The following is a 27,368-nucleotide window of genomic DNA, read 5'->3' on the forward strand; positions in this document are numbered from 1 at the left end:
CACCTGCCTCCCAGCGCCGCCCCGCTCCCCGCCCCGCGCGGAGCCGCCGGCGAGTCGGGCCGAGCCGCCTGGGGAGCTGCTGCCGGAGCCGGCGCCCGCCATGGGCACGGTGCGCGGGGGGATGCGCTGCATCAAGATCCTGCTGTTCATCTTCAACCTGACCTTCTGGGTGAGCGCCGCGCCGGGCCGGGCCGGGCCGGGCCGAGCGGAGCGGAGCGGGGCCGGGCCGGGGCCGGGCCGAGCCGCGCCGCGCCGCGCCGCCTGCGGCACCTGCCGCGGGGCGCTCCCGGGTCGCGGCCGCGGCCGGTCCCGCGCGGAGGCGGCCGGCCGGGCCCGGCCCCCGTGGCGGCGCTGGGCCCCGGCGGAGCGCGCGGGCAGCGGGCAGCGGCCGGCGGGGGTGCCGGGGTGCCGGGCGCTGCCTCCGCCGGGGCGGCGCCGGGGCGCAGCCGCGGGCGCCGGGGCTGCCCCGCGCCAGGGGCGAGCTTTGAGGAGATGCGCGGGTCCCTCGGAGGAGGGCTGCAGGCTGGGCTACCTGAGCTCGGGTTGCAAGAGTGCGCTCGACTGTTACTCGACTTTGTATAAAGATACAGCTCTTCCTGGGGAAATACGTACTTGATGATATTGCCGAGAGAAGACAACGTCTGTCTTAACTGGTAATTTAAAGTAGTGACCATTTCCCCAGCAAGCATAAAATTTCAAACGACAGGAGGCTGTGAGAGGTTGTCCCAGCATCCCATGCAGCGAATTGCAGCGGAACACTTTTTCACAGCATCACGATGCTTTCTAATAATGTCATTTCAAATAGTGAGCCAACAGCTGCTACTTTACAAGTTCATCCTAAGAGAAAGTCCTTGTATCCTATTGCACTTACTTTGCTGAAAGCTACCCTAATGTGGCAAGGAACAGTGTCTACTACAGAACCCTCAAGAGATTTAGAGAATGCTTTGCCCATTCTCCTCTCATTGCACCTTTTTAATAGTCTCACAGTTCCATAGCACAACTGAGTTCAAGCTTGCTTTTTTCTTTCATTTTCCCTCATGCTGTGTTCCCCCTTCCAGTAGCTTTGCCGTTTTTCACACTGGAAAACAATTAGCAATGTTATCTTCTTAAATGTCTTTTTCTTTCTTTCTGATTCACTGTTTTTTAAAAAGTCACAAAATAATCCTGTTCAGCCTCTCTGGAGCAAGCGGTTTTGGGCTTTTGTCTCCTTTATGTTTGAAACACAGTTAAACCAAATGGTTTTCCCTCTTGGTGACAGCACTGCAAGCTCCGGGTACACAGTGCTGCTGTGCTCAAGCTGTAGGGGCAGAGTGATGTTGCCCAGCTGCAGCTGCAAGTCAGTAGAAGGACAAAGCTTTGTGTTATGTTGTTTCACAAAAGTGACAATTGCTGTGTTTTTTTATCTGCCTTTTCACTGAGATGGAAGAAACCATCTCCTCAGCTGGACTGGGGGCATTCATTTCAAACACATTCAAACTACCAGAGGCACTTGTAAGCCTGGACTGACAGGAGGGGGCTCCTAGCATGTTCTGGCAGTCCGAAGGCTGAGCCCATGCCTGCAAGCAGGGAGGTTCAAATGCTGTGACCAGGGTGGCAGGGCACCCTCACACTCTGTGCTGTGACACTTTTGTTTGGAAAGCTGTGATCCCTAGCTCTTCAGGCATATGCTTGCCTGCTTTCTTTGCTTGCTGTAGCTATGCCAGAACAATCAAGTGCCAGGCAATGTAGGACAGATTAAAAAAGCACCACGCCAGGCTGCCAAGGATATGGTAAGCAGCAGGTGTTTTGTGAACCTCGTTCAGGTTGCGCAGTTGCTGCAGGCCTAGGCTCTGGGCCTCCATCTGAACAGTAGCAGAGCATCGTGCCTGGTCCTGCAGGATGCTGAAGCTGTCTGCCAGGACACCCACCATTGCCTGGCAGGCTTATAAATATGTCTCACATGCTGTGGGTCCGAGACCACTGTCTATAGATCTTTCCCCTCAAACAACATGCCTTGACACTTTTTTTTGATCTAGTCCTGTTCACATTAAAGGGAATTTTTCCTTGCATTTGACAGCATCTGTCATTTGTTTCTTAGTCATTTCTGTGATCCAAGATATTGCACACTGATATTGTACATCCTTTTACCTTCTAGTTCTGATAGGGGGTCCCATGGTGATTTAAAGAAAAATGCCCTGTCATAATTGGTCCAAACACACTTGACTTCAGCACATCCCTAAGAACAATACAAGCATCTCCTTCTGGTAAGCCTCCAAACAGAACACTTCTTACAACTGAGCAGCAGCAGCAATTCTGAAATGGCAGATGGTCTCCTGCAGTTTGGTATGATGATTTAGAGGTCCAGCTGTTCTCTCTACAGCATCACATATCTCGTGACACCGGAGCTGGACCTCTGTGATACATACAGGGGAAAGGGGCACCTCTCAGCCCAAAAGGCTGTTATTTACCCCTAAAACAGCTGGGAGCATTGAAAAAGAAGTCAAGTTACTTCTGTCCTAAAAGTTTGGTTTGTGTCAAGCCAACAAGGCTTAACTCCTGGTTGTGTGGCACTTCCCCATAAGGTGCTCTTCCTACAGTAACAGCATCTTGACTCCAGATCCAGGCCCTGAGTGGCCTCCTGCATACTGCCTGACTACAGTCCAGTTCTGAGGGTTAGGAAGGAGGTCAGAGTGTTCCTCATTGGTTTTGCAGCCTGTGTGTTCTTCTCATGGGCACTCACTTCCCCTCCGCACCCCCACCCACTCCACTCCCTATTGCAATTCAGGCCAAGTTTTGATGACTGAATGAGCTTACTTACAAGGTTTGAAAGTCACTAGTAAGTTCAGAAGCACCACTACACTGAAGAGCTGAAAGAAAGAAAGAAGTACATTGCACTATAATAGGAATTCATTCTTATCAAACACTGGCAAGTGCTTCCTGAATTTTCTGACAGTGCAATCCTGAGCTGTGGGATTTCAAGAAAGCAGAAAGTACCAATGACACCTCTTTGATGCTCTCCAGCCAACTGTTACTAAAGTATTGACTGGTCTGTTTATCTTCCAGCTGGCAGGACTGGCTGTCATTGCCTTTGGTCTGTGGCTGCGGTTTGGTGGGGTTATGGCAGACTTTGCTTCAGACAAAAAGTCTCCAGAGTATTTCTTCATGGGTAAGTTAAAGTGCCTGTGATGACAGCAACCTTTAGCCTTGGTTTAATCCTGGGGCATGTGACACACCTTATGCACTGAATTATATGAAGACCAACAATTCCTGGGCTAAACTACACAAAACTGGACATTCTGGTGCTGTGTGTCATGTGCATGATGGCTTTCGTCCTTTCTCTGCTTGGCGTCAACTTCCTTAGGCCTAACTGAACTCTTCTCCCAGATTTGATCCGATCCTCACATATCTTAAGTGAATTGTGCTAATAGTGTTAGAATAGAAGTTGAGATGGGTCAGGGACTCCTGGAACATGGGGCTCACCAACACATCCTTCCAGAGTTTTCTGTGCAGCTGCTAGCCAACAAAATGAGTGTCACTTCTGAATGTTTCTAACACCAGTGCAGCAGCAAAACTTCTGCTCACCAGTTCTCCCTGTGTCTGCATAGAGGCCCTCAGTGTGACTTCAAGTACCAGAGCAAATCCTTCTACAGCTGGAAAGTAGAACTACACAGTGTTCAGTCATCTCAAGAACAGTTTGTCCAGCCTAGGCAGGAATCAACTAGTTCCCCAAGCCCACAGAATTGGTATTGGTCATGTCTAATTTTAGACATTTAAGATAAGTTTTTTTCTCTCTAGGATTTCCAGTTGGGTTTTCTGGAAATGCCACATGTGTTACATACCTATAGACATTCTTAAATAGCAGTTGTCTAGAACTGTCAGCAACTGCATTTCTCTATCCATTGGCAATTGTAACATGCCTTTACACCAGAAGAGTCAGACTTTTTTCTATTTTAATATATCACCCCTGGAGATGGACTCACTCAATAAAATCCAGTTGGCGCAAACATTTTTGCCATATACAAATGCAAAGTGTGAATGAATACCCAGTCCTGCCTTGTCCATTGAGCCACTCTGACAGGGTGGCCAGGAATGGAAGTTGACCCAAGATGTCTTGTAGCAGTCAGTTACCTATCACAGGAATATTGCCTGGGCTGTGCAGTTACTTTAAATACCCTGATTCTCTTATTGGAGACCTTGACTCTGATACACCGCAGTCCTAACCCCAAGCTTCTTTAATATATGCAACCAGGCTAGAGGCACAGAGCTGACTGTATAGTACTGTGGGAATAGATGGGTAGGATGTTATGTCCAGCAAAGTTTCTGTGAGAGTTGATGAGGCTGAATAAAATCATTCAGATGAAAATTTGATTGGGACCTGAGGGTTACTGGAAAATATCCTGTAGCACCTCCACTGACACAGAGAGCCAGGAAGCATGATTTACTTTTTCTCTTACATCTGAGCTGCTATGTCAGCAGCATATTAGATCACCAACTTCATTTCCAGATCCAGTTTATACCTGAAGAATTTCCTGTGCTCTGTGTTGGAATTCTTCCCTGCCTCATCCACTTAATATTTGACCCAGGAGATTCAACAAGACAGAAGCATGTTCTGGCCTTCAAAATCAAGTACTGTTGGTTAGAAAGTAGTACATCCTGTGATGTGAATAAGCACCACAGTTGTTTCACAGCTTTGCAGTGCAGACTGTAACGCTGTGTAAACAAGATAATCCTTTGATGCATGTATATTTAAATCTCTAAAAGATTTATTCTGCTTCAGTCCTGAATGGGAATTACAAAAGCTGTTCAGAGTTGTTAATTTTGGGAAGTGCTGTTCTTGTAAAAGTTTTTGTCATATACTGTGGCATTCAACTATTGGGCTGCCACGTGTATTTATAGAGCTGTATGCTATAATATGTAACTGCTAGCAGAGGAAGTGCTAAGGAACAGGACATAAATATGTTGAGAATTCTTTAAAACTTGCACTTTTGACTGAATTCAAAAGCAAAGTTTTGGCCCTTTTTTCTAATAGGCATTGTGCTTTGAACAGAGCATTCCTGTTAAAGGAAAACAAAAAAAATTCTGCTGCCCTCCCTCATTACCAATCATGTTAAATGCTGTTGTGACTTCTGAGCATCTGATAGGGCAGCCATTCAGAAGTCTGAGGCTGTTAACAATCTGTGACTAAGGCACTGGTAAAAGGATGGTGATAAGTTCAGTAACAGCGTTTTTTTTCCAGCAGACAAGGTTGCACTTGACGGTCATGCTCAAGAGCTTTACCTCTCTAGGAGATTTCAGCTCTGAGTCCCCCCTGACAGTTGTATATTGGGCCCTTCTCACACCAGCTCCAGGAGTGTTGTTTATTTGGCTTTTTGTGTTTGCTCTGTAACAGGCATTCTGGGTGACAGCCAGAATTTTGCATAGGAATTCTTAATATGGAACACTGTGCAGCACCCAAGGCGCAGCTGCCCAGAGGGCTGAAAGAGAAAGCAGACCATCGGTATGACTTGGAGATATAAACACATGGCTATATATATTTATAATTTCTTTAGCTGTGTTCCACTGACTGCTTTTGTGGCTGCCTCATGATAACCCAAGCCCCTGTGATCAGATCAGCTTTGTGTCAGTGCTTGGAACAACAGTGCATCTGCATTCAGAGTTTGCTTTGTAGGTTGAAGCACTGTCCAGAATCACCATCTTGTGGAAAACATCTCATTTTCTTCCTTCTAAAGAGGAGCACATTCTGCTCTTTTTGTACCTGTATTGAGCTGCCAGCTGAATCTAACCAGCTTGTCTCTTGTGCTTCCTTGTGATGTTTTTTCCTGGATCTGAAATGTTGTTTTAGTTTAAAATAATTGATAATTATATCCTTGCATTTTCCATTAGGCCAGAATGAGTCTCCTTAAATAGCCCTGTTCTTTACCAGCAGTCCAGCTGTCTTTTCTGCCCCCTGGAATAGTTCAGGCCATGACTTGGCAACCAGGCCTGTTCATCTTTTCCAGTCACTAAAATGTTTTTGTTGGTTTGAGAACAACTTACAGGCAGCAGTGCTGAGGTCAAGCACATATGTGTTCTTAGTTTTCTCTTGCTTGTGGTTTTGTGTTTAGTGATCCATATTCCCCACTGCAGCTTGCAGTTTTTTAACCTACAACATAAAAGGTTGGAATTGGAACTCATTGACCGATGCAGTCTCCGTCCACTTTACCAGATGTATCTTAGACTGTAATGGCTTCCTAAAATTGGACATCCTCTCTCTGCAGCTCCCCAACTTTTGGAGTTCCCACTGCAGTGGCATGCATGACAATATTTTTATGTTACTCTATGTCATAGTATGTTTTTTGTGCCTGTGCTTCAAGTGGTGAGGCAAAACTGTAGCTTTCCTGTTCTATTGCAGTTCAGCTCTGGTAGATTTCATATAGTCCTCTCACAGCTTTACTTGAGAGAAAAAAAAAAAGAAAAAAAAAAGAAAAAAAAAGATAATTTCAGCAAAGGTCAATAGCTGGGCAGTTACCTCTTTTATCTGAGTGGTCTGTGACACTATACTGACCAAAAGGAGAAAAGATCTGTAGAATAAAGGGAATTCCCTTAGATTGCTCGTCCTTCTTGAGACTCCTGTACCAAGACTCTAGCAAGTTTTTTACTGGGCGGGAAAGTCAGCAACAAGAAGAAGGAAAAGAGATGCTTGTTTGAACCCAAGATGTCAGCATTGCTGTCTCACATTTAATTCGTCCTTAATTAATTCTTTGTAGTAGCGCTGTTCTTAAATTTAAAAATACCTAAGGCACAGAAGTGAAGGCAAAATGCCTGCTGAGTGCAAGTTGAGCATTTGTGAAGTAAAAACTAACACGGGGACTTTTTAAGGGTCAGTTCAAGACACCTATTCTCCCCTCTTTGCTTTTGGTGGATGAAGAGGAAAGTCTGTGCTGGTTCCTTGGGCAACATGGAGGACAAACTCTCTGTATCCCTGATAAATGGAAGTGCAGAGGGTCACATCACTGCCAGTAGCAATAAAAATGAAGTGTATGCACTCAACAAGCCCCATCAGGAATGGTGACAAAAACTGATGAATGTGAGTGAATCAGTCTGGATTACTCTTTCTCATAACTAGCAGCACTGAAGCATCGCTTCTTTTGCACAGCCAGAGCTCACGAACTTCCTGCTATGTTACGTTTCTATGCTGCAGTTCCACGATACAATCTGTGGTCCAGGCATTCACCAGGGCCAAACCAGTTGTGGACAGAAGTTTCAGGGTGGCTGTGGCTTTTTCTTGGGGTCTGTGAGAGCACGAGTGATCGTTCTGGCTTTGAAAGGTACAGTTAGATGGCGCATGCCTTAGGATATGAAGTCATGTCTGGAGTCGAAGGATGTTAGTCGTTTTTCTCCATAGCAGTAGGTGCCCATACAAACAGGAGTTGGCCAGCAGTTAAATCCATGTAAACTGCAATTCTCTGCTCCTGTGCCTCATTTTGTTATAGTTCTATTCATGTATTTCAGAGTCAAGCACTATACCCTTAGTCAACAGTATTTTCTGTCCAAATCCGTAGCCTCTCAAACTCTATCAGCCTTTAAAATGAGAGCTATTGGCAAAGTAGCCTCTGTGTAGAGATGCAATACCATAAGAGGAGCATCACATGGTCCTGCCATCATGTGTATTGGAGAGGCTTTTAGTGTACTTAAGTCTTGAGCAATGAACTTGTCTTTCTTCTTGTCATGTTGTATGCAGGTCTTCTGCAGTTGAGGAAGAGTGCTTTAGAAAATGCTGATAGTGCCCTGAGTGGAAAAGGAAAACTGCTGCACCAGAAATCTGCTTAAAAAACATGACACCACCACTACCACCCCCAAAAAAACCTTAGTCAAAATTAAAGTTATTCAAAAGTCCTCAGTCTATGTGCTGGATCATAAAACGTAGCAGTCAGTTCCTAAGAGTCAGTATCCCACCTGGCAGAGTAAGGGCAAGGACATCACAAAGTTAGTATTCTGACAAAACAAGCTAATCAAGCCTAATGGAATAATCTGTCCATCTACCTCAGGTTGATTGGTTTATATTTGCAATATGCTGAGATTCAGGAGGCTTTTTTTTTTTTTTTTTTAATTAATCACTTAAGAGTAAGAATGCACTTTATGCTTTTTGCCTGTTACTCTGTCCTCCTGGATAAACCTTTCTCCCATCCTACTCTCTTTGCATGTAGCTACCTAAAAGCTAGCCAGTTCCACACAGCAGCAACAGTTGAACTGACAGTTACGACATTTCCTTCTTTGACACACCCTCTTCTCCTTCCTCTAGGCAGCTGCAAGTCACCCTGGTGCCTGCACGCTGGTCGCATTGCTGTGAATGCTGAACTCTGAGAATACTGCTCACTGAGTATGTGGGGTCTCCCTCAGCCTACCTCAGTGAGCGATCAAGCAGTTGTATCTGATTCTGGTCAGACTGCCCATACACAAAGGCCAGAGCCCAGCACCACAGGCTCAACACTGCAACTTTTCCAGAAACAGCCACCTGCAGCAAGTGACCTAGGTGACTGGGGATAAACCTGTCACTGGTCCTGCATGAAGTAAAAAGACATCAAGATGTTTCCTCTTGCTGTAGCAGCACACAAAACTCCAGGAATGGAGTTTTTAAGGGTCAGTTCAAGACACCTATTCTCCCCTCTTTGCTTTTGGTGGATGAAGAGGAAAGTCTGTGCTGGTTCCTTGGGCACAAGGAACTTTTTCTGTTACATGCTTTGGTCTTCATACATGCTCTCTTTAATAACTCTGCTCTAGATGCCAGTCTCTAAAATCACTTCTAGAAAAAGAACCGAACCAATATAATCCATCGTATCTCATGGGAAATGTCCTGTGTAGTGTTTCATTCTGACAGAACTGGAAATAAAATGGGACTGTCCACTATGAAGCCATTAAGAGGAAAGCATTTTGTCTGCTGGAAAAAAATAAAACAGGAACAAAAAAGCCCTTAGCTCCTTTTTGGGGTGTGCCACTTTCAAAAGCATCTACAGAGAGGGTTTTGACTGAGTTGGCTTGTTTTGTTCCAGCATTTACTTTACCTGCACTTGGGTGGGTAAAGACAGCTATCTGCAGAGTCCTAACTTTTGCTACTGTGGGGGTTGCAGATTTCTGTGAATTCATTATGCCCATACTCTGTTTTCTGTTTTGAGTGGCTTGCAGCCTGTGCATTTAAGCATTAGAAGTGTATAATTGTTGTTGACACCTGCATCAAAATGTCAGCATACACACAGGATTATTCAGGGTGTCCTAATCTAGAAAGGATTGCAGAGCATTGTGAGAGGATTTCAGAATACGGAATGACTGAGTGTTAGAAAGGCAGATGAAACACAGTATCAATAAAGCAAAGTGATACAAGTGGTAACAGAAACTCTAAGCAGTATAAACACTGATAGACTTTAAATTAGCTATAACGACACAGGAATGTGATCTTAGACTCACTCATTTGCTCTTGTCAAAAGTGCCTTGCTCAGCTGCAGTTAAAAAGGCATATAAATATCAGGAATTATTAAGAAAGGAAATGAGAATCCAAATGAAAAATTTTAAACTCATTGTGTAAATTTCCAGTGCACTCAGTGTCTTGAATGTCGTATGTGGTTCTGGTCAGAAAAGATGCAATAAAACTAGAAAAAGTACTAAGAATTTTGGTAAGTTTATTATCATACTATGCACTATGAACAACTTCCATATTAGGAAGTTTTTCACACTATTCACATCATTAAATTGTAGAATCCATTGCCACAGGATTCTGTGAAGTTCAACCGCGATAGTACAGATCCGCCTAATACAGGTATGTTGATTACATCTGACTTCAGTGAAGTTTGGTATAGGGTGAAGTAGATCTTGACAGAGCCATTGGAGACTACTGAGAAGGTAATAGCTGACATACTTTGGCTTATGTGAATTTGGGACATAATTATTTAGGGTTGTGAGATGCATGTGAGCAAGATACGTAACAAGTGCTGGTATTCCATGGGAAGGGGGAGGCAGTGGACCAGGATGTTACACCACAGTGAGGTTGCTTTTAAATTGAAATTCAGGATTTGTGCATCAGCAGAAGCCTACAAACTGCCTGGTATCTGTAATGCTTTTGTGGTTCCAGGAAGATTAAACACCATGAAATACCTGTTGAATTCACATAAGACATGTAATTATGTCTATGCATTATGCTCAAATTAAGGATATATTTCAATTCTCCAGAAATTAATCTTCCTTCAGAGGACTCTGCCTCTCTTCTTCGGTTTTGTAGATGTATTTCTTAGATAAATATACTAAAAATCTATTAACAGAAAAATGGTAATCTCTAGTAAGAAGCCTGTTCCAGAAACTGACTTTGCTACCATGTGCAACATACACAACTGTCCCTGTCTGGCCTGTTATTTCCAACTCCCAACATGTGTTTCTCATCTTTTCCAATAGTGCATTTGCACTACAGGTTCCTTGGTGCTCTACTGAGGGCTTGAGAGTTTGAGTCCTGTGGAGAAGCACATCTGCCTCCCAGACTGTAATGCACATACAACCTCAGGAAGATCTCTTCAAGTCATGTCTGGATTCTAGGACTCCTGTCATCACTGCCTCTGGATCTCTTATACCAGGAATAGAGCTGCTTGTTTTCTCAGTGTAGTATGAACAGTTGGTGGTTTGTTCAGTGCTAAGTTACTCAGCCCAAAAAAGAAAAAGTAGAATTATTTCAAATGGAAAGTGACCATAGCAACCAGGTAAACAAGAAACCCATGTGAAATAAAGCCAGACAGAGAGACAGTGTACGTTTGTCTGCTCCTGCTCTTTGCAGTAGGCTCTAGACAGGGATTTGTATCTCAAAGCCGTCAATAAGACTTGGGGTGGGGGGGTGGGAGGTGGGGCAGACCAAACAAAAAAGAACTCTGGGAGTGGGTTGTCCCAGACTCTGAATTTAGATCTCTCCCAGGCTAGGCAGCCGGCAGAGTATATCTGGTGGTGGTTGTGATGGTTCATGTGTTGTCTGAAGTAAGAATGGTTTTAATGTTTATTAGGTTCCTACCTGCCTGGTTTGTGTTGTAATGTTTCCTTTCTGTTCATAAAACATTGGTAGTACACACTTCTGCCTATCACGTGATTCTTTGCAATGGGAGCATAAAGGGACTCTGGTTCTAAGGTCACAGTTGTTACTCTGTCCCAGTGCCATATGACACAGACAGACTAAAGAACTGGTGACACTTCCTTTCAGATTAGTTACGCATAGATTTGCATCTTACCCTGAGAGTGGCTTTTAATTGCTCTAAGGAAGAAAGAACGGATGTCTTGCATATTTCACTCATTGTTTTTCTAAAAATGGGGCTGATCCCTCCCTCACTCTTGATACACATAAAGACACCCTGCAGTCAGCAGCTATAAAATTCTATCCTTCTCTTCTACCTAGCTTAAAATGATGAAATTCTGTATTCACTGCTAATCACAAAGGTGTTTATCCAGAAATGACACACAGAATACCCTTTATCCTTCTTGAGGTGCTTCTTCACACTTGCAGATCCGCTGTCTCCGAATACAGCCCCAGTAGGGTATACTTGCTTGTACCCAGAGGAAACTATCTTATGGAAGAACTCTGTGCCATGAACATAGATACCAATCTAGAGATATCTGCCGAGTTGTGGATTTGCCATTCTTCACTACTGGGAGCCATTGGTTGCTCTGAGATTGCAGGTAACTTTTAAATTCTCCTTGTAATTGCAAAGCAGAGTCTGCCAGAAAACAGGAATCCCTCCTGTTGGAATTATCACAGGAAATGCCCGCATTTGCCATTTTCCTTTCAGGAAATAATGATTTCCCCATGGGATGAATCAAAAAATCAAGTATATAGAAAAGCTGCTGCTTTACTGCTTTCCAAATTTGTTCTTTGCAAAGTGAAACAATGGCTGAAGTATGGGCTTCCCCCCTTCTTACACTCTTATTTTTTAGCCAGAAGGGAAATCAATTTGTTACTAGGTGTTCTCTTACTTGACTTACTGCTAAAAGTAGAAGTGTTGGTTTCTCTTCACAGCTTATAAAAATCTGTGTTTGTGTGGGTGGGTGTTTTAGCACAGCTCAAACAACAAATAAAACCCCACCACCCTAAAACCTGCATGTTTCCCCACAAAAAAGGTTGAAAGAATAGGCTCTGTACAAAAAAAACCCAGTCCTATGACACTTCATTTTTCATCCTCTTGTGTTTACAAAGAAGCCCGTATTTCCTCTAGTACCCCTCACAGTCATCAGTGTCCTGGCTGCGTGTGCTCAGATCAACCAGTTTTCTGTTGCATTTTGCACATGGCTTCTAAGTGTTTGGAATGTGCCTTTTCATCCCTTTGCATTCAAGGGCTGAGTGTGACTTGCTTTGTGGGTCCTGAATGTTGTGGGCAGTCACATAGATGGCAGGTTTCTGCCACTAGGTCCAGCATTTGCCCTCCTTAATGCCATGGCAGTGTGCCCGTTCTCAGTATTCTCTCTTGATCTGTTATCTGCTCCTGTGTGGGCTGTGTGCTGCCAACAAACTCAGACAATAGTTAGTATTGTCAAACTCTCTCTCCTCTTCATTAGCACACACAGATCAAAGTGACATAATTAGAAATCAGGAAATTAACAGAGGCAAGAAGAGGTAAGAGGAAAAATTTAATACAGGCCACAAACATTTGCTTCCTTTCTACCTTGTACTGTTTTACTTCTGCTGCACAAAAAGCTGCAGCTAGACAGTCTTCGCAAAATTTTCCATTCACCAAAACAAGCTCTCTACTTTGACCTGACTTGTACACTTCTTTTTGCCATGCTGAGAATTGTAGTGAACTTTTTTGTGTCAGTTTCTAGCTATCAAATGTGTTCCATTTTGTGACTATAAACCAAGCGTCTTTTTTTGTTTCTTTGCTGTGCTGTAGATGTCAAATAGGAGGCCATGCCAAGGCTTTGTATTTTACAGTGGAAGCACTTATGAATAGAAGCTGATTAAGGCTTTTACTTTCCATCCTGCTTTTTTTGAAACAAACGGGCTCTAGTGAAGCTTAGTTACTTCTGACACATGATACTATTGCATAGCAATGTATGACATTTAACACCACCAAATTTCTGGATTTTTTCTGCTTTGCTGATCCTAACTGGGCTAACTTGATGACTATCAGTGCATGATGTCTCTAGGTAAGGCTATGATTCCAAGGAGTGCCACACATTGTCACCCTTTTTTCTTTCTAGAGAGTCTCACTTTTCAGTTTAGGTCTATTCCTATTAAGAATTTGAAGTGATCATGCCTACACTGCTGTGTATAGCCTACTAGGAAAAGAAATACTAGCTCCCTGTCTTACATACTTACACCATCTAGGATGTTTCTGAATCTACTGCTTTGATACCCTGCCTAGAAATCATCTTCCTGTTGAGCATACCTGAATCTGGGTGCTAGGAAACTTCACAGTGCAAGCTGAGAAGTAACCTGGTCCCTTTGAATTTTTTTCAAGCTACTCTTCAAGTGCCTCATCTCTGTGTGAAAGATTAGATGTGTGTGTATATAGTAGACAAGTAAAAACATCTTTAGTTTTGTGGAATTTTTTTTAAAGTGTCGTCATTATTTTCCATCTAGAAATAGCGCTCTCGGTATCAGCAACTACTAGTCCCAGGCTGAGAAAGGACAAAGTCTGGAATGAACTCTCCTGAACAGAAGATGCAAGAAGGTGGTTTTAAACTCTTGGCTGGCTCAGTCGTGGGGCCAGACACACAGCAAGCTCAGCTTTGTTTAGTGAGTGGTGCGAGTTCTTCCTGTAACATGCCTTAAAAGGGAAGTTCTGATTGAGGTAGCGGTTTAGCTGTGACTCATGCAAGTGAAATGTTAAGTCTGTTTCTCAGACAAAAGCAAATCCAAATTCCTGAAAGTGGTCTCACCCCTGAGCCTCAGAGAGCTTTGCCTTTGCTAGCTGGAAGCAACAAAAAGAAATGGGAAGACTTCTTTCCAGTCTTCTTAATCAAAAAGTCTCTCTGCTAAGTTGCCTTATAAGTAATTACAGGGATTGCAGTAAGGGAGTCACACGCAGAAAAGGGTCCAGGAAACATCTTTGTAATTACATGTTGTTTGTTACCATGGAGATCTCAGGAAATGGCAGTTTTGGTGTTTGGCAGTTGAACAGCAGGTTTGGCACCTGAGAGTTTTTAGTTTTTTCCAATTCATCTTTCACAAAGGGCTGACCTTTCTCTCCTGAGCCAGGTATATCTTTGTATGTCCCTCCCTCAGTAAAAACCACTATGGTGTGAATATGTGTACAAGTATTAGCTTTAAGAATGCTCAGTCCTACTAAGTCACAAGATGCTGAATATTAAAAATCTAGAAAATACAGAATATGAACTGCCAGCACAGTCAGCAGCAAATCATAGGATCATAGAATCATTTAGTTTGGAAAAGACTGTAGCATTCGCTACATATCAAGGTGCCACGATTAGATCACTGGTCGGCCCGGACCAGGGAAAGAGACAGATAACACACACAGTGTGAGCGCCAACTTCCCCTTTTATTGCGCAGTTAATTCCTTTTATACTAACAAGGGGAGGTGGGGTTACAGGTACATCACAAGGCTGCGACTAACCCTCTAACTTTCCGTGACAACGCGAGATCTTCCGAACGCCGACCCCTACAAAGACCTTCAAGATCATCGAGTCCAACCATCAACCATGCCCACTAAACCATACCCTGAAGTACTCACTTTTTGAATACCTCCAGGGATGGTGACTCAACCACTTCCCTGGGCAGCCTATTCCAACCTCTGACAACCCTCTCAGTAAAAAAAAAAATTCCTAATATCTAACCTAAATCTCCCTTGCCTCAACTTGAGGCCATTTCCTCTTGTCCTATCTCCAGCCACCTGACAGAAGAGACCAGCACCCACCTCACTACAACCCCCCTTCAGGTAGTTGTAGAGAGCGATAAGGTCTCCCCTCAGCCTCCTTTTCTCTAGACTAAACAGCTCCAGCTCCCTCAGCTGCTCCTCATAAGACTTGTGCTCCAGGCCCCTCACCAACTTGGTTGCCCTAAATCCCACATATCTAGCATCACAGACCTGACAAAGCCATATTAATTATAATTGTTTTGTTGCTGTTTAGCAGAATGTGTTCCTCAGCAGCAATCCTTGACACAAGAAAGGTACCAGGGCAAGAAGAGTGGAGGGGAGAAGGATCATAAGAGCTGGGATAGATATCTGGCTGATATACAGTGACTGGACAGTGATGTGCCAATGAATGGGCAGCAGGCAGCAGTTTGCCTTCTCCAATCAGGCTGCATCTCTGTGGCAGAGTAGCTGATGCTCTGCACTCATATATTGACAGTTTATTTTTTCATTTTCCTAGCAATCATTGCAAAGTGTCATTTGTAGGGCTTTCTAGTCTAGGTTATGCAAGGTCTGCTAACAGGAAATGCCAGCAGCTCTGTTAACCCTAAGGATTTGGGTCAGTTTTAAAAATAATGTTTAAATTGGTAATTGAGAATACTAAACGTTCTCATTAAAAGTTTGCGTAGTCAAAGCTGGGAGCGAGGCTCACTGTGCCCTCTAGTGTGCACAGTCTGTAGCTTCGCTGTTTCCTCATAACGGCATGAGGGAAAGGAAGCTGTTTTTTCTCGCAGTGGATTGGCGTGGAAGATTTCTGTGTGTCTCCCACGTTGCCCACACAAGACAAAGACTAGAATTACAAGGCACTGCACTGAGCCTGTTGTACTTTGGCTGACATGGTACCCAGAGACAAGGCACAAACACAGTTGTTGTGGTCTGATGGGAACTGACACTGCCCATGAACGGATGTATTGCCTAAGCACAGATCAAGCATCTAAGTTTACAAGTGAGGAATGAAAAATTCTGTGCTCTGGTTTCCTTTTGTCCTAGATAAAGTCCATACAAAAAAACCCAACCCTGTTGAATGTGAGTGTTTCTAGCAGCTTTACAGGTGTCAGAGATGAATGCAATTCCCCTGACCTCTACAGTTTTTGTCCTGTCAAGTTCTGGACATAGCTAGAGATCCTAGAGATCTTCAAATATATACAGGGCTACACTGACATCTCCCATGTTCTGCAGTTGTTTCAGGCCTGGTCTTTGCTGGCAGTTTCATCCCCAGATTGCTTCATTATCCTCTTAATGTGTTTAGTCTGATAATCCACTATTTGCTGTTCTTTCTTTATGTCGTTAGATTTGTCTACACACAGGTAACTCCTTGTGCCAGTAGCCTTAAGTCCATTCAGCAATGCAGTCCCAGGAGGAGGTTGGCTAAGGTGTCTGAGCAATCCCCTGAACAATTCAGTAACTGCATAACACTTAACTGCAAATGTCCAGAACAGGAGGACAATGTAGTGTTGCCACTGACTGCTGCAGGGCCACTGATTCTGCCTGTTGAAATAAGGTGCTGGGAGGATATCCTGCAGTTCAGATGAGGGCAGCATGCACCATGAGATGGTGTTTGTTGGCCATGCATGCAAGGTTCTTGGCCTCTAAGTTTTAGACGCTCTACTCGTTTCATACAAATCACCTTTTTTTAATATCTGATGTGATTTGTTTGGTTCTGTGATTCTATCCATTTTCAGGCAACTCTTTTCCAAGGCTTCTGATCACAGTGCACTGATACTAGCCTTTAAAAGCTGCTGATATCACATATTCTGACACTTGCATCAGTATGTTGGATGAAAAAAAAAAGTAGAGTAATGACACTGGAATATGCCTGCCCAGCAGGCAGTAAAGTAGCTACTTATTGTAAAAGGAAGATGCCACACTCCAAATCACTGAAGTGTAGACAAGCTTCCATTCTCTGCAGTGACAAAGCTTAGGACTATTGCTGAGGTTATGACCTCCCCTAGGCTGTTCTTCCCACTCACTATTTTGCCAGAGGGTGCCCATTCATTGTTTCATTCACTTCCTCTAACAGCTTTCAACCGGTTCCCCCAATCATCCTCTTCTTTCCAATAGCAATCAGCTTTTTCCCCAGCCAAAGCACTGATTTCAGAAGAACATCACACTGTAGTGCCTGTACCTTCCCTGAGGATTTTCAAATGTCCCTTTTTATGTACTGCCAGGCAACTGACAGAGCATAGCTGCCAAGTAGCTTTTTAAGTTCCACCCCTACATAGCAGTGCAGCACATTTCCAGTCCCAGGTTTCACAAAAATAAGCCCTCTAGCAACGTTGAAGTTTTTTTGCCTTACATTCCTCACTGAAGAGTTGTAAGGTGGTTTTGGATAGTATGGTGTATATTTTTCCTGGACCGAGCTGCCCTTGGGACAGGAAACTTGGGAGGTAGAAGTCTTCTCATTTGTCTTCATGAAATTCTCCAAGAATTCTGAAGAAATCATTGGTCTCCTTTTGGATCAAGAGAAACTTTTCTGTGTAACAGGTGTTCTTTGTGAGAGCCAGAGACCATTGTTACTTACAAATGCATGGTTTTGACAAAATAGGTAGCAGACTTTGGGAAGACAAACCTTAAATTCTTCTCTGATTCTGATTTTTCATAGGACTCTATGTATTGGTGGGAGCAGGGGCTCTCATGACCACAGTTGGATTTTTTGGGTGCTGTGGAGCAGCGCGGGAGTCTCAGTGCTTACTTGGAGCAGTAAGTAAAAGGTTACAAGGGCCTGGGCTGCGTAGGAAAATCATTCAAAAGCATATGTTTTGTGTCATTAGTGGAAAGATCTTTACTAGGCAAGACCTGAAATGTCTTATGTCCTTTTACTGGCTAATCTAGCATCTCTAGCCACCGTCCTGTTGCAGAGCTTCCATACATGAAGAAGTTCCATTGCTTGTCTCATGTGATATACTTCCTGGAATTACCTTCTGTCTCTTCTGAAGCTACCATCTAAGCCACATCTTTGCCATTTCCACCTTTGTTTCCATATTACAAGAAATCTGACTTGACGCCCTTGTCACAGACCCTGCTTACCAGCATTCTTTCAGTAACTGTGTGGGCTGTTAAGGCCTGGGCAACGATGAGGGACTGACTGGCAGTCCATATAAAGCAGAATTGTGCAAGGTACATTAATACAAGGTTCTCTTCTTCCTCTGCAGTTCTTTGCTTGCTTGTTGGTGATATTTGCGGCTGAGGTCACTGCTGGAGTATTTGCCTTCATAGGAAAGAAAGTGGTAAGTAGCAAGCAACTTCTAATGTAAGAATGGGGCAGTTATGGATTCCAGTGCCAACTGACCTACAGTCTGGCTCTTGCATAGGAAACCTTTCCAGGAGACTTTTCCCAGGAAGACTCTCTGACATTCTTATCTGGAGTCAATGAGAGCTTGTGTTGTCACAAGTCCAGAATGGGATGCAGTTTTTGCCCCCCTCTATTAAAGAAAAATCTGTAGGTGTTGTTCAACCTTACATCCACAAGGAACATCAAGTAGAACTATGTAAGAGGGTATTGCTAGGGAAAAGGGCAAACAAATTCAAGCCCTGAACTTCAGCTAACAGTGTTTAACCGAAACACAGAATACAGCATATGTACATACTGACCCATGCAGAGTCCCTCTGAATGCCACCAGGCCACAAAACCTCCTATCTTTCCAATCATGGTACCTCAGTTTAACAGGCATAATTTTCTGCTCTGGAGGTTGATGACACAAGCTGGAAGTCCACACTGGATTGGGGGTAAGACTTATTTGCCACTCACTTGGAAAGTCTGATTTCTGCAGGCAATACAGGAAGCACAGAAAATCTATGAAGACATTTATGATGACTATATGAAAAACCCAGGGGGGAAGGTCAACAGGACTATCTATCACTACCACTTGGCTGTGAGTAGTCCTCCTGAACTTTATTACCTTGCACTGCTACTCTACTGTCACATTACCCTTTAAAATTCCAAATGCCTCCCACTGAGGTATGAAAGAATAGAACTGAGTGTTACTTAAAATGGAGCCAGAGGTTCAAAATCTGGTTTCCTGATCGCTCTGTCAGAATTCTGGTTTTCAGATTCCAAGCAATCCCTAACTTTGAAAGTGAAAATGGCCAGGCTTTTAAATTTCAGCTGATGCTTCTTGTCTTTGTTGTGCAGAAGATATGACTATTATGGCCTTTTTGGATATTAAAATCCAAGAATAAATACTCACAAATGCAGAGAGAGGTAGAAAGGTCTGAATCTCTTTGCATTTGTCAGAGAAAAAACTGTGACCCGTGTCCCAGGACCAACAGTGTGGCAGATCCTGCCACTGACTGAACCAAGTAGGTAAAGAACCAAAAGTACATGTGTGACTCAGTTCAGGCCACCCAAAAAGTTAGTGTCTGAATCAGAATTAGAACCTGTGACTTCCTGAATCCTATTTGTGTCCATCCTGTATCTACACTGCCTCCCACAGAGATCAAGCCCAAGCTTTGTTGCTCCTTACAGCATTCCCACGTTCTTTAGAACAAACATTTCACAACCTCAGACCCTTTTGTCCTTCTCCCATAGCTGTTATTTCTGACCCAAAGAGGAATTCCAAGCATTTTGTGGGAGATAGGCAAACAGGAAAAACAAACCCTCTGAAACACTCTGATTTATTACTGTCTCCAAACCCAGCACTATGTTTTGTCAGAAATAAAGATTCTAGCATTCTCTGTTGTAGCTTTTGTGCGTTGCCCATAATTCTGTATGCGCTATTTGAACTTTCTGCTTTCTCCCTTTAACAACTCCTGTTTCCTTGTAAGCCAGGGATCTGCTTTTCCAAAATCCACTTGCTTGCTTTGTTATGAGATAGTGTGATAAAAATCCCTTCTGGAAGTTGTTGTTAATACAAATTTGTCTGTTTGCTATGGCTTCAGACAACTGAAAGTGATTTTTGAGAATTTTGGCCCACACAATTGGAACTCTACCAGAGGTAGCAGTTAATATAGGGAATAAATTTATAATTTGATCTGTATTGTTTCTTTTTTTTTTAGTTATTTATTGTCTCACTTTCAATATGAAAGTAATAACTAATTTCAGTATGAAACAAGTCTATGGTTTCCCCTTCTTCAATTCTTCATCTCTCTCTCTCTCTCTCTCTCATTTAGCTCCAATGCTGTGGTAAAGATAATATGGAACAAATGGGATTACCCTGTCCAGAGAATATCCAGATGCCAAAGGCAAGTGTCCTCTTTTCTGGTTGTTCTAATCACTTTTTCATGTCAATTGTTTAGTAAAATTGGATACATTCTATAAGTAAAAGAAAGAACTTCCTCTTTACCTTGCAAATTCCAGCATGAAATTCCATATGAAATGGAGCAGAGTGGAGGCAGAAATAATTTGGAGGTCATATTGAACATGCCCAACCCTCATTTCTGAAGCCTGCTTGTAGCATCCCATGGTAGCTGAGACAATATTACATCATCTGAAAAGTGGGAAGGATGTAGCAGAAAAGGAATCCTAAATGAAAAGCCCTGTGAAGGCTGAATTTTGGCAAGTGCCTGCCTTAATCAGGCATGGAGACTCCCGACTAGAAACTTTGTTGGTGTTAAGAAGGATACTGTTATTTCTGTCTTTTGTGAATCTGGTTGTGAGTACAATGTCAAGCTGAAGGGCCAAACTGCCTGATTTAGCATGGCCTATCATATAGAGGGTTTTAAATTTCGGGAAAATTGATTGTAAGAAAATAACTTGTATGTGTCAGCCTGTACAAGCAAGAGGTACAGATGTCTCACGAGAAAAGGGAATATGCTGTGAAAATTGTCCAACAAAACACAAGGCATAGATGCAAGAATTAGGACAGTGACTGCAGTATTTTTTCATGTTTATCTGTTGTTTAGTGAGAACAGCTGACAGAATTGGTTGGAGTATATTTTTCTAGGAGTAAAAGTATTTCAATTTTGTTTTTAATAGAACTGCCTGGTTGAAATCCAGAATGTAATTGATGCTAATCTGCATTTAGTTGGAATTGTTGGAATTGCAATTGCTGGCATCACAGTGAGTAAATCCATGTTCTCACTCTCAAATCTATATTTGAGCCCAGTATCCTGTCCCTTACTCAAAGCTTTGTGGAAGGTGTTTTGCAGCAACTGGTGAGATTCCTCAAAGGTGCAGTTATTCTTACCACTTTCAGTGTGTCCTCTCTCTGGGAATTGCCCATGTTGGCACAAGCAGACTTGCATGACTTCATTTTACCAGTTCATTTTGTGTCCTCAGAGAAGGTCCAAAGTAATGGTAACCTTATTTTGGTGTAATAATAGGAAAGCAAAGTGCACATGAACCAAACTGAAAAGCAAAAGGTTGTAGCAGCATTTCGTCTATTCCAAAACAACTGCAGACTGATGCTTTAGGCCCTTTGAGGATCCATTCCTTAGATTTCACAAGGAGTAGAGAGTACCTGCCCTTTGCATAGAAATGGCTTTCCAGGAATATGCTGGCTGTAGCATTGGTTCAATCTGAAGGATAGTTTATAAACAGATTTTCTAGGTCACAGATCCAGTGATCAGTATGTATTTTGTTAAAGGAGCGGGATTTAAACTGCATAGTTTTCAGAACAGCATTGCTTTCCTAAACACATAGTACCTAGTTACAGGTAGCCGTTTCATCGGATTGTGTCATCAAAGCATTGATAACTGTCCTTACAGTCCACCTCCTCCCACAAGTGTGGACTGTTGTATTCCCATGGTCTGCTCCTTCCTGACAGAGCTGTGACCAGTAGATGTCACCCTGCTGCAAGGATGTGGCAGGAATGGGCAGTCTGTGTCAGGCACAGGCTTTAACAGAAAGCCTTTTCCAGCACGCACGTGCCATGACTTCCTTCAGACTCTGAAACCAGCAGCAGTCAGAAGCAGCATGAGGAGCCAGAATATTAATAAAGAAATACACCTTTAAGCTGCTCTGAAGAGCAGGAGGTTCATGGACATGGGTGGACACTTAAAAGCATATGAAGGGTTTATGGATGTAATAGAAACCGTGGCGTGGGTAAAGGGGATTAAACAATCCTGTGATTTGTATAGAACGTGAAGGTATACTCAAAAATACAGCAAAGCAACATGGGTGGGACAGAGTTCCAATAACCTCATTGCTCAACAAGGATACACTAGAAATAGGAACATCTCTTCTATGGCTTCCCACCTCAGATACAGCACAAGTTATGAAATTATAACCTCTTTAGCAGCAGAAACATGTCTGTACATTTTTCTGTGCTTGTTTCTGACACTTCATGGGGTATGACTGGTCAGCTGTCTCCTTGCTTAGGGAGGTGTGTGGGGAGGGGATGTGAACTCAGTGGTTTAACTGCCTCATAGTACTGCTCATCTCCCATTATTAGCAATAAGGCCTGAGGAGATAGCTGCTAACTGCTTTGGAGAATCAACTTGTGGCAAAAAAGAAATTTCTGGAGACTCTGGCATCACCCACTGTTCTCTGTTTTTAACATTCCCTCTAGTTAACTAGCTCCCTAACATGAAGAGAATTTTATATTTAATGTATAGTCTTGGTCTTGAGCAGTAACTGTTAAGAGCTTAGCTTTCTCTGTAAAATCGCAATGCTCAGCACCAGTTCCAGAGACCTGGTTCCTCTGGAATCATTCTCTGCTCTTACTCAAGTGTGTATACAATATTCCATGTAGAAGCATTCTGAAACTCAGAACCTTTTGGTGCAATACTAGGCATAATACCAATAGTCACAGTTACTGATATCAGTGAAATTTATGTTAATATTATTAACGTTTGAGGCTGTTATGCTGGCCTTAACATTTAGAAAAAAGAACAGTGAAACTAGTGTGAGCAGATAAAATCTTGGCTTTGAGTATCAGTGAAATCTCTTTTATGTTAATTGCCTGATGTCTTGGGGTTTGTAGATGGAAGCAGTCACTTGCTACTCTGCCATAAGAACCTTCAGATTGTTCTGGCATGCAGACTATTTTGTAACTGTTTTGTAAGTGGAACCCTAAATTGCATCCCTTCTCTTCTAGATCTTTGGCATGATATTCAGCATGGTTCTGTGCTGTGCGATCCGTAACACAAGAGATATGATCTAAAACTTTCACTGCACAACTATGTCCCAGGAGTTCCAGACTAAGCTTTACAAGAAGTGCTCTTCTACCCAATTTAATAATTGTAATGCATTTTAATTAGTGTTTTAACATACTGAGAGGAGAATATCCCATTAGGTGAGCAGGTGAATTGTATTAGTTACAGTAAAACTGAAGTGAACAAAAAAGGGGTTTAAAATGTCCTTTTTAATGAAAAGAAGCAAAGGTGCATCTAAGACTAATTTGATTTTTAATGTTTGTATATGTGGAATTAAGAGTTTACACATCTATAGACATTGTGTAAGCACACGCATATCTCTCCTTACACATATATATGCACATGAGCAGGTACCTGTGTATGCAGTACCTTGTTTAGGTAAGTATGTGCAAGTGGAATATGTTGTGTGGACATGTTTGCATGCGTATTATTCCAGAGTCTCACTATGCAAGAGTGTACACACACCCATAGGTATACAGTGCTTGAAACCCTCTCAATTTGAGCCCCTTTTGCAAGAATTAGTGGAGGAACGAATGCCATTTTAAAAAGTAAGACCTATGATCCATTTTGTAGCTGTTCTTTCCAAAGCCCAAACAGAGTAGAATTAATAAAATTGGACTTTATTAAGAAAAAAATTATAATGCCTAAGGGCCTGCTCCAGCAAGCTTTAATTCATGTGAGTAGACCCATTGACTTCACTGTCATGCAGAGACTGGATTTTTTTTTTTAGGACTGGACCCTTCATGCAAATGCAGAAAGCTCTGGGGGAGGAAACATGTCCAAGGAGATCCAGGCTAAAGGAAGAGGGGGAAAGAGGTGGGAAGCTGGCAAGATAATGCAGTCATATGGGAGCGATTGCAGTGCAAAGTGTGCTTAAGCTTCCCAAGCTAGCCTGAGACACACACACACAATAGATAAATCTATGAGTTAAAGGGGCCACTAAAAATCTTTATTCAGAAGTCCCTTTATCCTGCAAGACTCTATATGATATATATGCTGGTGCAGGAGTGGAGCCTATATCCAGAAAAGCAGCAGCTTTGTCAGATACTCTGTAGAATCTAACTGGCCTATGGAAGCCAACCAAGAGTGAAAATGGTCAGGGAAAGACACACAGCACTTTAATATCCTCTGTTTCTGCTTCTGTGACTATCACAGCTTCCATGGGGCTCTTACCTCAACCTCTCACCTTTTCTTGCGGGTGTAAGGCAGGAAAGAAAGATGGGACATTTTTACAGAGCCATAAAGTAAATTTTCTTACTGGCACCTTTAGATTGCATGTCAGGTAGAAAAATTACACTGTGTGCTTGAAATACCTCAGGGCTTGCGTTTACATAGTTTGTTTCTATATTTTTATTTTTCTATTTGTCATATTTATTCATAAGAGAATGTTCCTTTTAAAACAACCTAGAAGGGAGAAAGGTTGTCCCCAGAAGGGGAAAATAAATTACATCAAAGGCTCAGAATCTCTTAATTTTTGGCTTACTCAAGATTATTCACCATTTCAGAGAACAGCTTTTTGCTAACAATATCCACATAGCAGCTCTGTCTCTCTGATGATCACTAGGTTCAGATTTCTGATGCAGTTGTTCCATACATGATGGGGAAAAGTTCAGCTAAACTATGTATCTATCTCATTGAAACGGTCCACGATGTCTAACAGGACTTGGCATTTACAAGTCATGGGGTCTTTATTCCACTGAAACACAATGGAAGGAAATGGGATTTCAGAAAACGTGTACAGTCAAGTGCACATGTTTGTGTGGAATATACATCTCTCGTTATATTTATCTCTCATTTCCCAAACAAACTCAAACTCCCATCACTTTTCTGTTACTTCAGGATTGGAAAGAGTGTTGCTGTTCCATGTAACTGATTTAACTGACACATCTTGCTGTCTTTACAAATTGTTCAACCACAACCTGTGACACTGAGACAACTGTGCACTAAATGCTGGGTATGCAGCAGGCACTGTCAACTGAGCAGTTTCCAGGCCTAGCTTCAGGTACCCAGCTGACAGGGAGACATTATATCCTACACCGAAGAAGAGTTAGGCTTGTATCACTCTGTTCACAGCTGATTAGCTATGGATGCCGTGTAAAAGTAGGAATTGGGACCTTATTCTGCAAGCATCAGACCAGGAAATAAGGCCCCAGTCTGCTGTCTGCTCCCAAGGAAGGCTCAACTGGGAGAATGACACTAGCAGCAAATCCACAGGGGTCTCAAGCTGAAACTAAGAAAGTGAGTTTCTCACAGCAGACAACTGACATAGCCAAAGCAATTTCCTGGATCCCAGATATAATTGAGACTGTCCCTACAACTGGTTCTGCTCTAAATAGATAATGGGATAGTATATGACTGGCGTGTTTTCTCCCAAGGTAATACTGACAGCAAGAAGAAACCTGTGTATAGTGTCATTTTTGCCATTCAGAGCGAGACAGCTTTCCAGGAAAACCAGTAAAAATAGCACAGTAGGGAAGCCAGTAGTTCAGGTTCCAAGATTATTGCCCTAGAGGGATAGAGATTTATTGCAAATAAAGCCACTTCCTTGTGTTACACTCCCCCTTGTAATGACAGCATTTTATTTATTTTAAACACATCTTCATACAATTGGTTTTAATTCCTCAAATCTGTAGCACCGGAATGTAATGATAGGACCAGAGTTTACTTCTTTATTTGTTTACTGTTTCCTGAATAAGTTGGAAGATGCCCACTCCTGCTTTTGAGATGCACTGAATAAAAAGGCAGCTTGCAGAAACTTCCGTTGCTTCCCCAGCTCCCCACTCCCCCAGAAGTACAAAAACATCTAAGTGCCTTATGAAAACAGGGAAGAATGGCACAAAGAAACCTTCCATAAATTCAGACTTGAACAACCTAACTTTCTGCTGAAGTGTTTTGGATTTGTGTTTGGTTTTTTGGGTTTTTTTTTCTTCTTCTGAACAGTGCATTTTTTTTTCTGAGCATAATTACTGCTTACACTCTATGGTTTACTGCTATTTAAGTTTACGGGATACTTGCACTGCATATCAGGAACAGAATAATACCTAAGTTATTGGTATAATTTAAGCTGGAAATCAATGTTATGCATCTACTAGTGCCTTTAACAGAATCCAGAGATACAGCCTCTTTTGTTGTTTCCTGCTGTTGTCTGCTGTTGTGAGGTGCATAATATATTTGCAGTTTTCTCTGCATCTTAGTGACTGAAAGTCTTTTTTAACTCATTAAGGGACAGAAAATACACCTGTTCTTTCCCTGTCGAAGCTGTAAGAATTCTTTCCTGTTGCTTTTAGATCATAGCTAGTTAACAACTCCAATTTTCATTTACTAGCTTGAGCAGCCCTTTTTAAACGCTTAGATGTCACAGGGGGGGTTATGGCTATCCAAACTAGATATATAGTGCCCACAGTTTATTGTGCTGCTGCTCTATCGTTTCAGCTCTTGAAAGCACAAAATCTTTGATCTTTGTCGGCAGTACAAAATCATTTCCAAGCAGCTACACCATATGTCTTCAATAAGAAAGCTTTTCAAAGGTAACTAAATCCAAACCAGTACCTAAAGTTCCTCAAATACAGTTCATGCTCCAAAGTTGCATGCCAGGAGTTAATTAACAAACTCCGATGCTTGTGTGCACCAGATACATAGTAACTGCCGTATAAGTCAGCAGAAGTACCCATTTAGTCCTGTCCCTTGTACTGTGTTTCAGAGGAAAGTGACAAAAGATCAAATCCCTCCAGGTGATAATTCTGAAAGCACATCACACACGTGTTCTTATTCTCCTGTCAAACAGTTTGTTCTAAAGCATGAAAGGTGTAAATTGTTGATGCCCTTATTATAACTCTAAACATCATTATTCACATTTCCCTTGTCTAATTTTTCTAAGTAACTGACTTCAGTGGGAGCTTCATTTGTTACAGAAAAACCTCAGCCAGTTTTGATCTCTCGCAGAGATTGCACAGGAGCTGATGAAGCACAGCCCTGTAATATCCCTACAATGAAGATTTGTATTTCACTTTTCTTCATCATACTGAAAGTGATATTTTTTTAGCAAAATATATTTCATATGTATTGAAAAAGAAATTGAGTTATCTTAATACTTCAGATGCTATATTTTACAGCCTTTGGAGGCTACTGATGAACAACATCAGATGCTGTTCATAGAAAATGTACATATATAAAGCTTTTCAATCTTACTTCTTCCTCTCTATTGGTGCTCCAGCCACTAGGTTCTCCAAAATACAAACCACTTCCAATACAATGTATTTGCTTCTATAGCACAAATTCTGATTTTGGACAGGACTGGCGTATCGGTTTATGCTGCAGAGTCTGTAGCAGAATTACCTCTATGGCAGCTGTCTTTGAGAGAAAAAAACCACCGTATTCTGTTGCTGAAATCAGCTTTCACTTCCCTTTAGTCTAATGTGTTCTGAAGTGGCGTTTTATCACCTTTTCTGTCTTGAATTTGAAACAACTTTCTAATAAAAATAACCTGAA

The 27,368-nt window shown here is 42.4% G+C and overlaps 2 protein-coding genes across 9 annotated transcripts in view; one reads left to right on the plus strand and one right to left on the minus strand.

Moving 5' to 3' along the window:
• The window catches only part of LOC142043948 (uncharacterized), a 50,582-nt gene that overhangs the window by 22,457 nt on the left and 757 nt on the right, over nucleotides 1-27,368 (minus strand). The gene's annotated exons all lie outside the window — the stretch shown is intronic.
• TSPAN2 (tetraspanin 2) lies at nucleotides 1-27,368 on the plus strand. Of its 2 annotated transcripts, none has more exons than XM_075055812.1 (8): nucleotides 1-169; nucleotides 3,043-3,145; nucleotides 17,449-17,546; nucleotides 17,999-18,073; nucleotides 18,617-18,718; nucleotides 19,956-20,027; nucleotides 20,761-20,844; nucleotides 23,611-27,368. In XM_075055812.1, the coding sequence occupies exons 1-8, from the start codon at nucleotides 101-103 to the stop codon at nucleotides 23,755-23,757; spliced, it is 750 nt and encodes a 249-aa protein (XP_074911913.1). In that variant the 5' UTR covers nucleotides 1-100; the 3' UTR covers nucleotides 23,758-27,368. The 2 variants fall into 2 exon arrangements, with proteins under 2 accessions (XP_074911913.1, XP_074911912.1); XM_075055811.1 differs by having other exon boundaries at nucleotides 2-169; nucleotides 22,823-27,368.

Source organism: Buteo buteo, chromosome 23 (genome assembly GCF_964188355.1).
Source record: "Buteo buteo chromosome 23, bButBut1.hap1.1, whole genome shotgun sequence".
Classification (NCBI taxonomy): Eukaryota; Metazoa; Chordata; class Aves; order Accipitriformes; family Accipitridae; genus Buteo; species Buteo buteo.

Coding starts and splice junctions, on each gene's coding strand:
- TSPAN2 (XM_075055812.1), top strand. CDS start 101: ATGGGCACGGTGCGCGGGGGGATGCGCTGCATCAAGATCCTGCTGTTC. Junction 20,028..20,760: donor AGAATATCCAGATGCCAAAG/GCAAGTGTCCTC, acceptor TGTTTTTAATAG/AACTGCCTGGTTGAAATCCA. Junction 20,845..23,610: donor TTGCAATTGCTGGCATCACA/GTGAGTAAATCC, acceptor TTTTTTTTTTAG/GACTGGACCCTTCATGCAAA.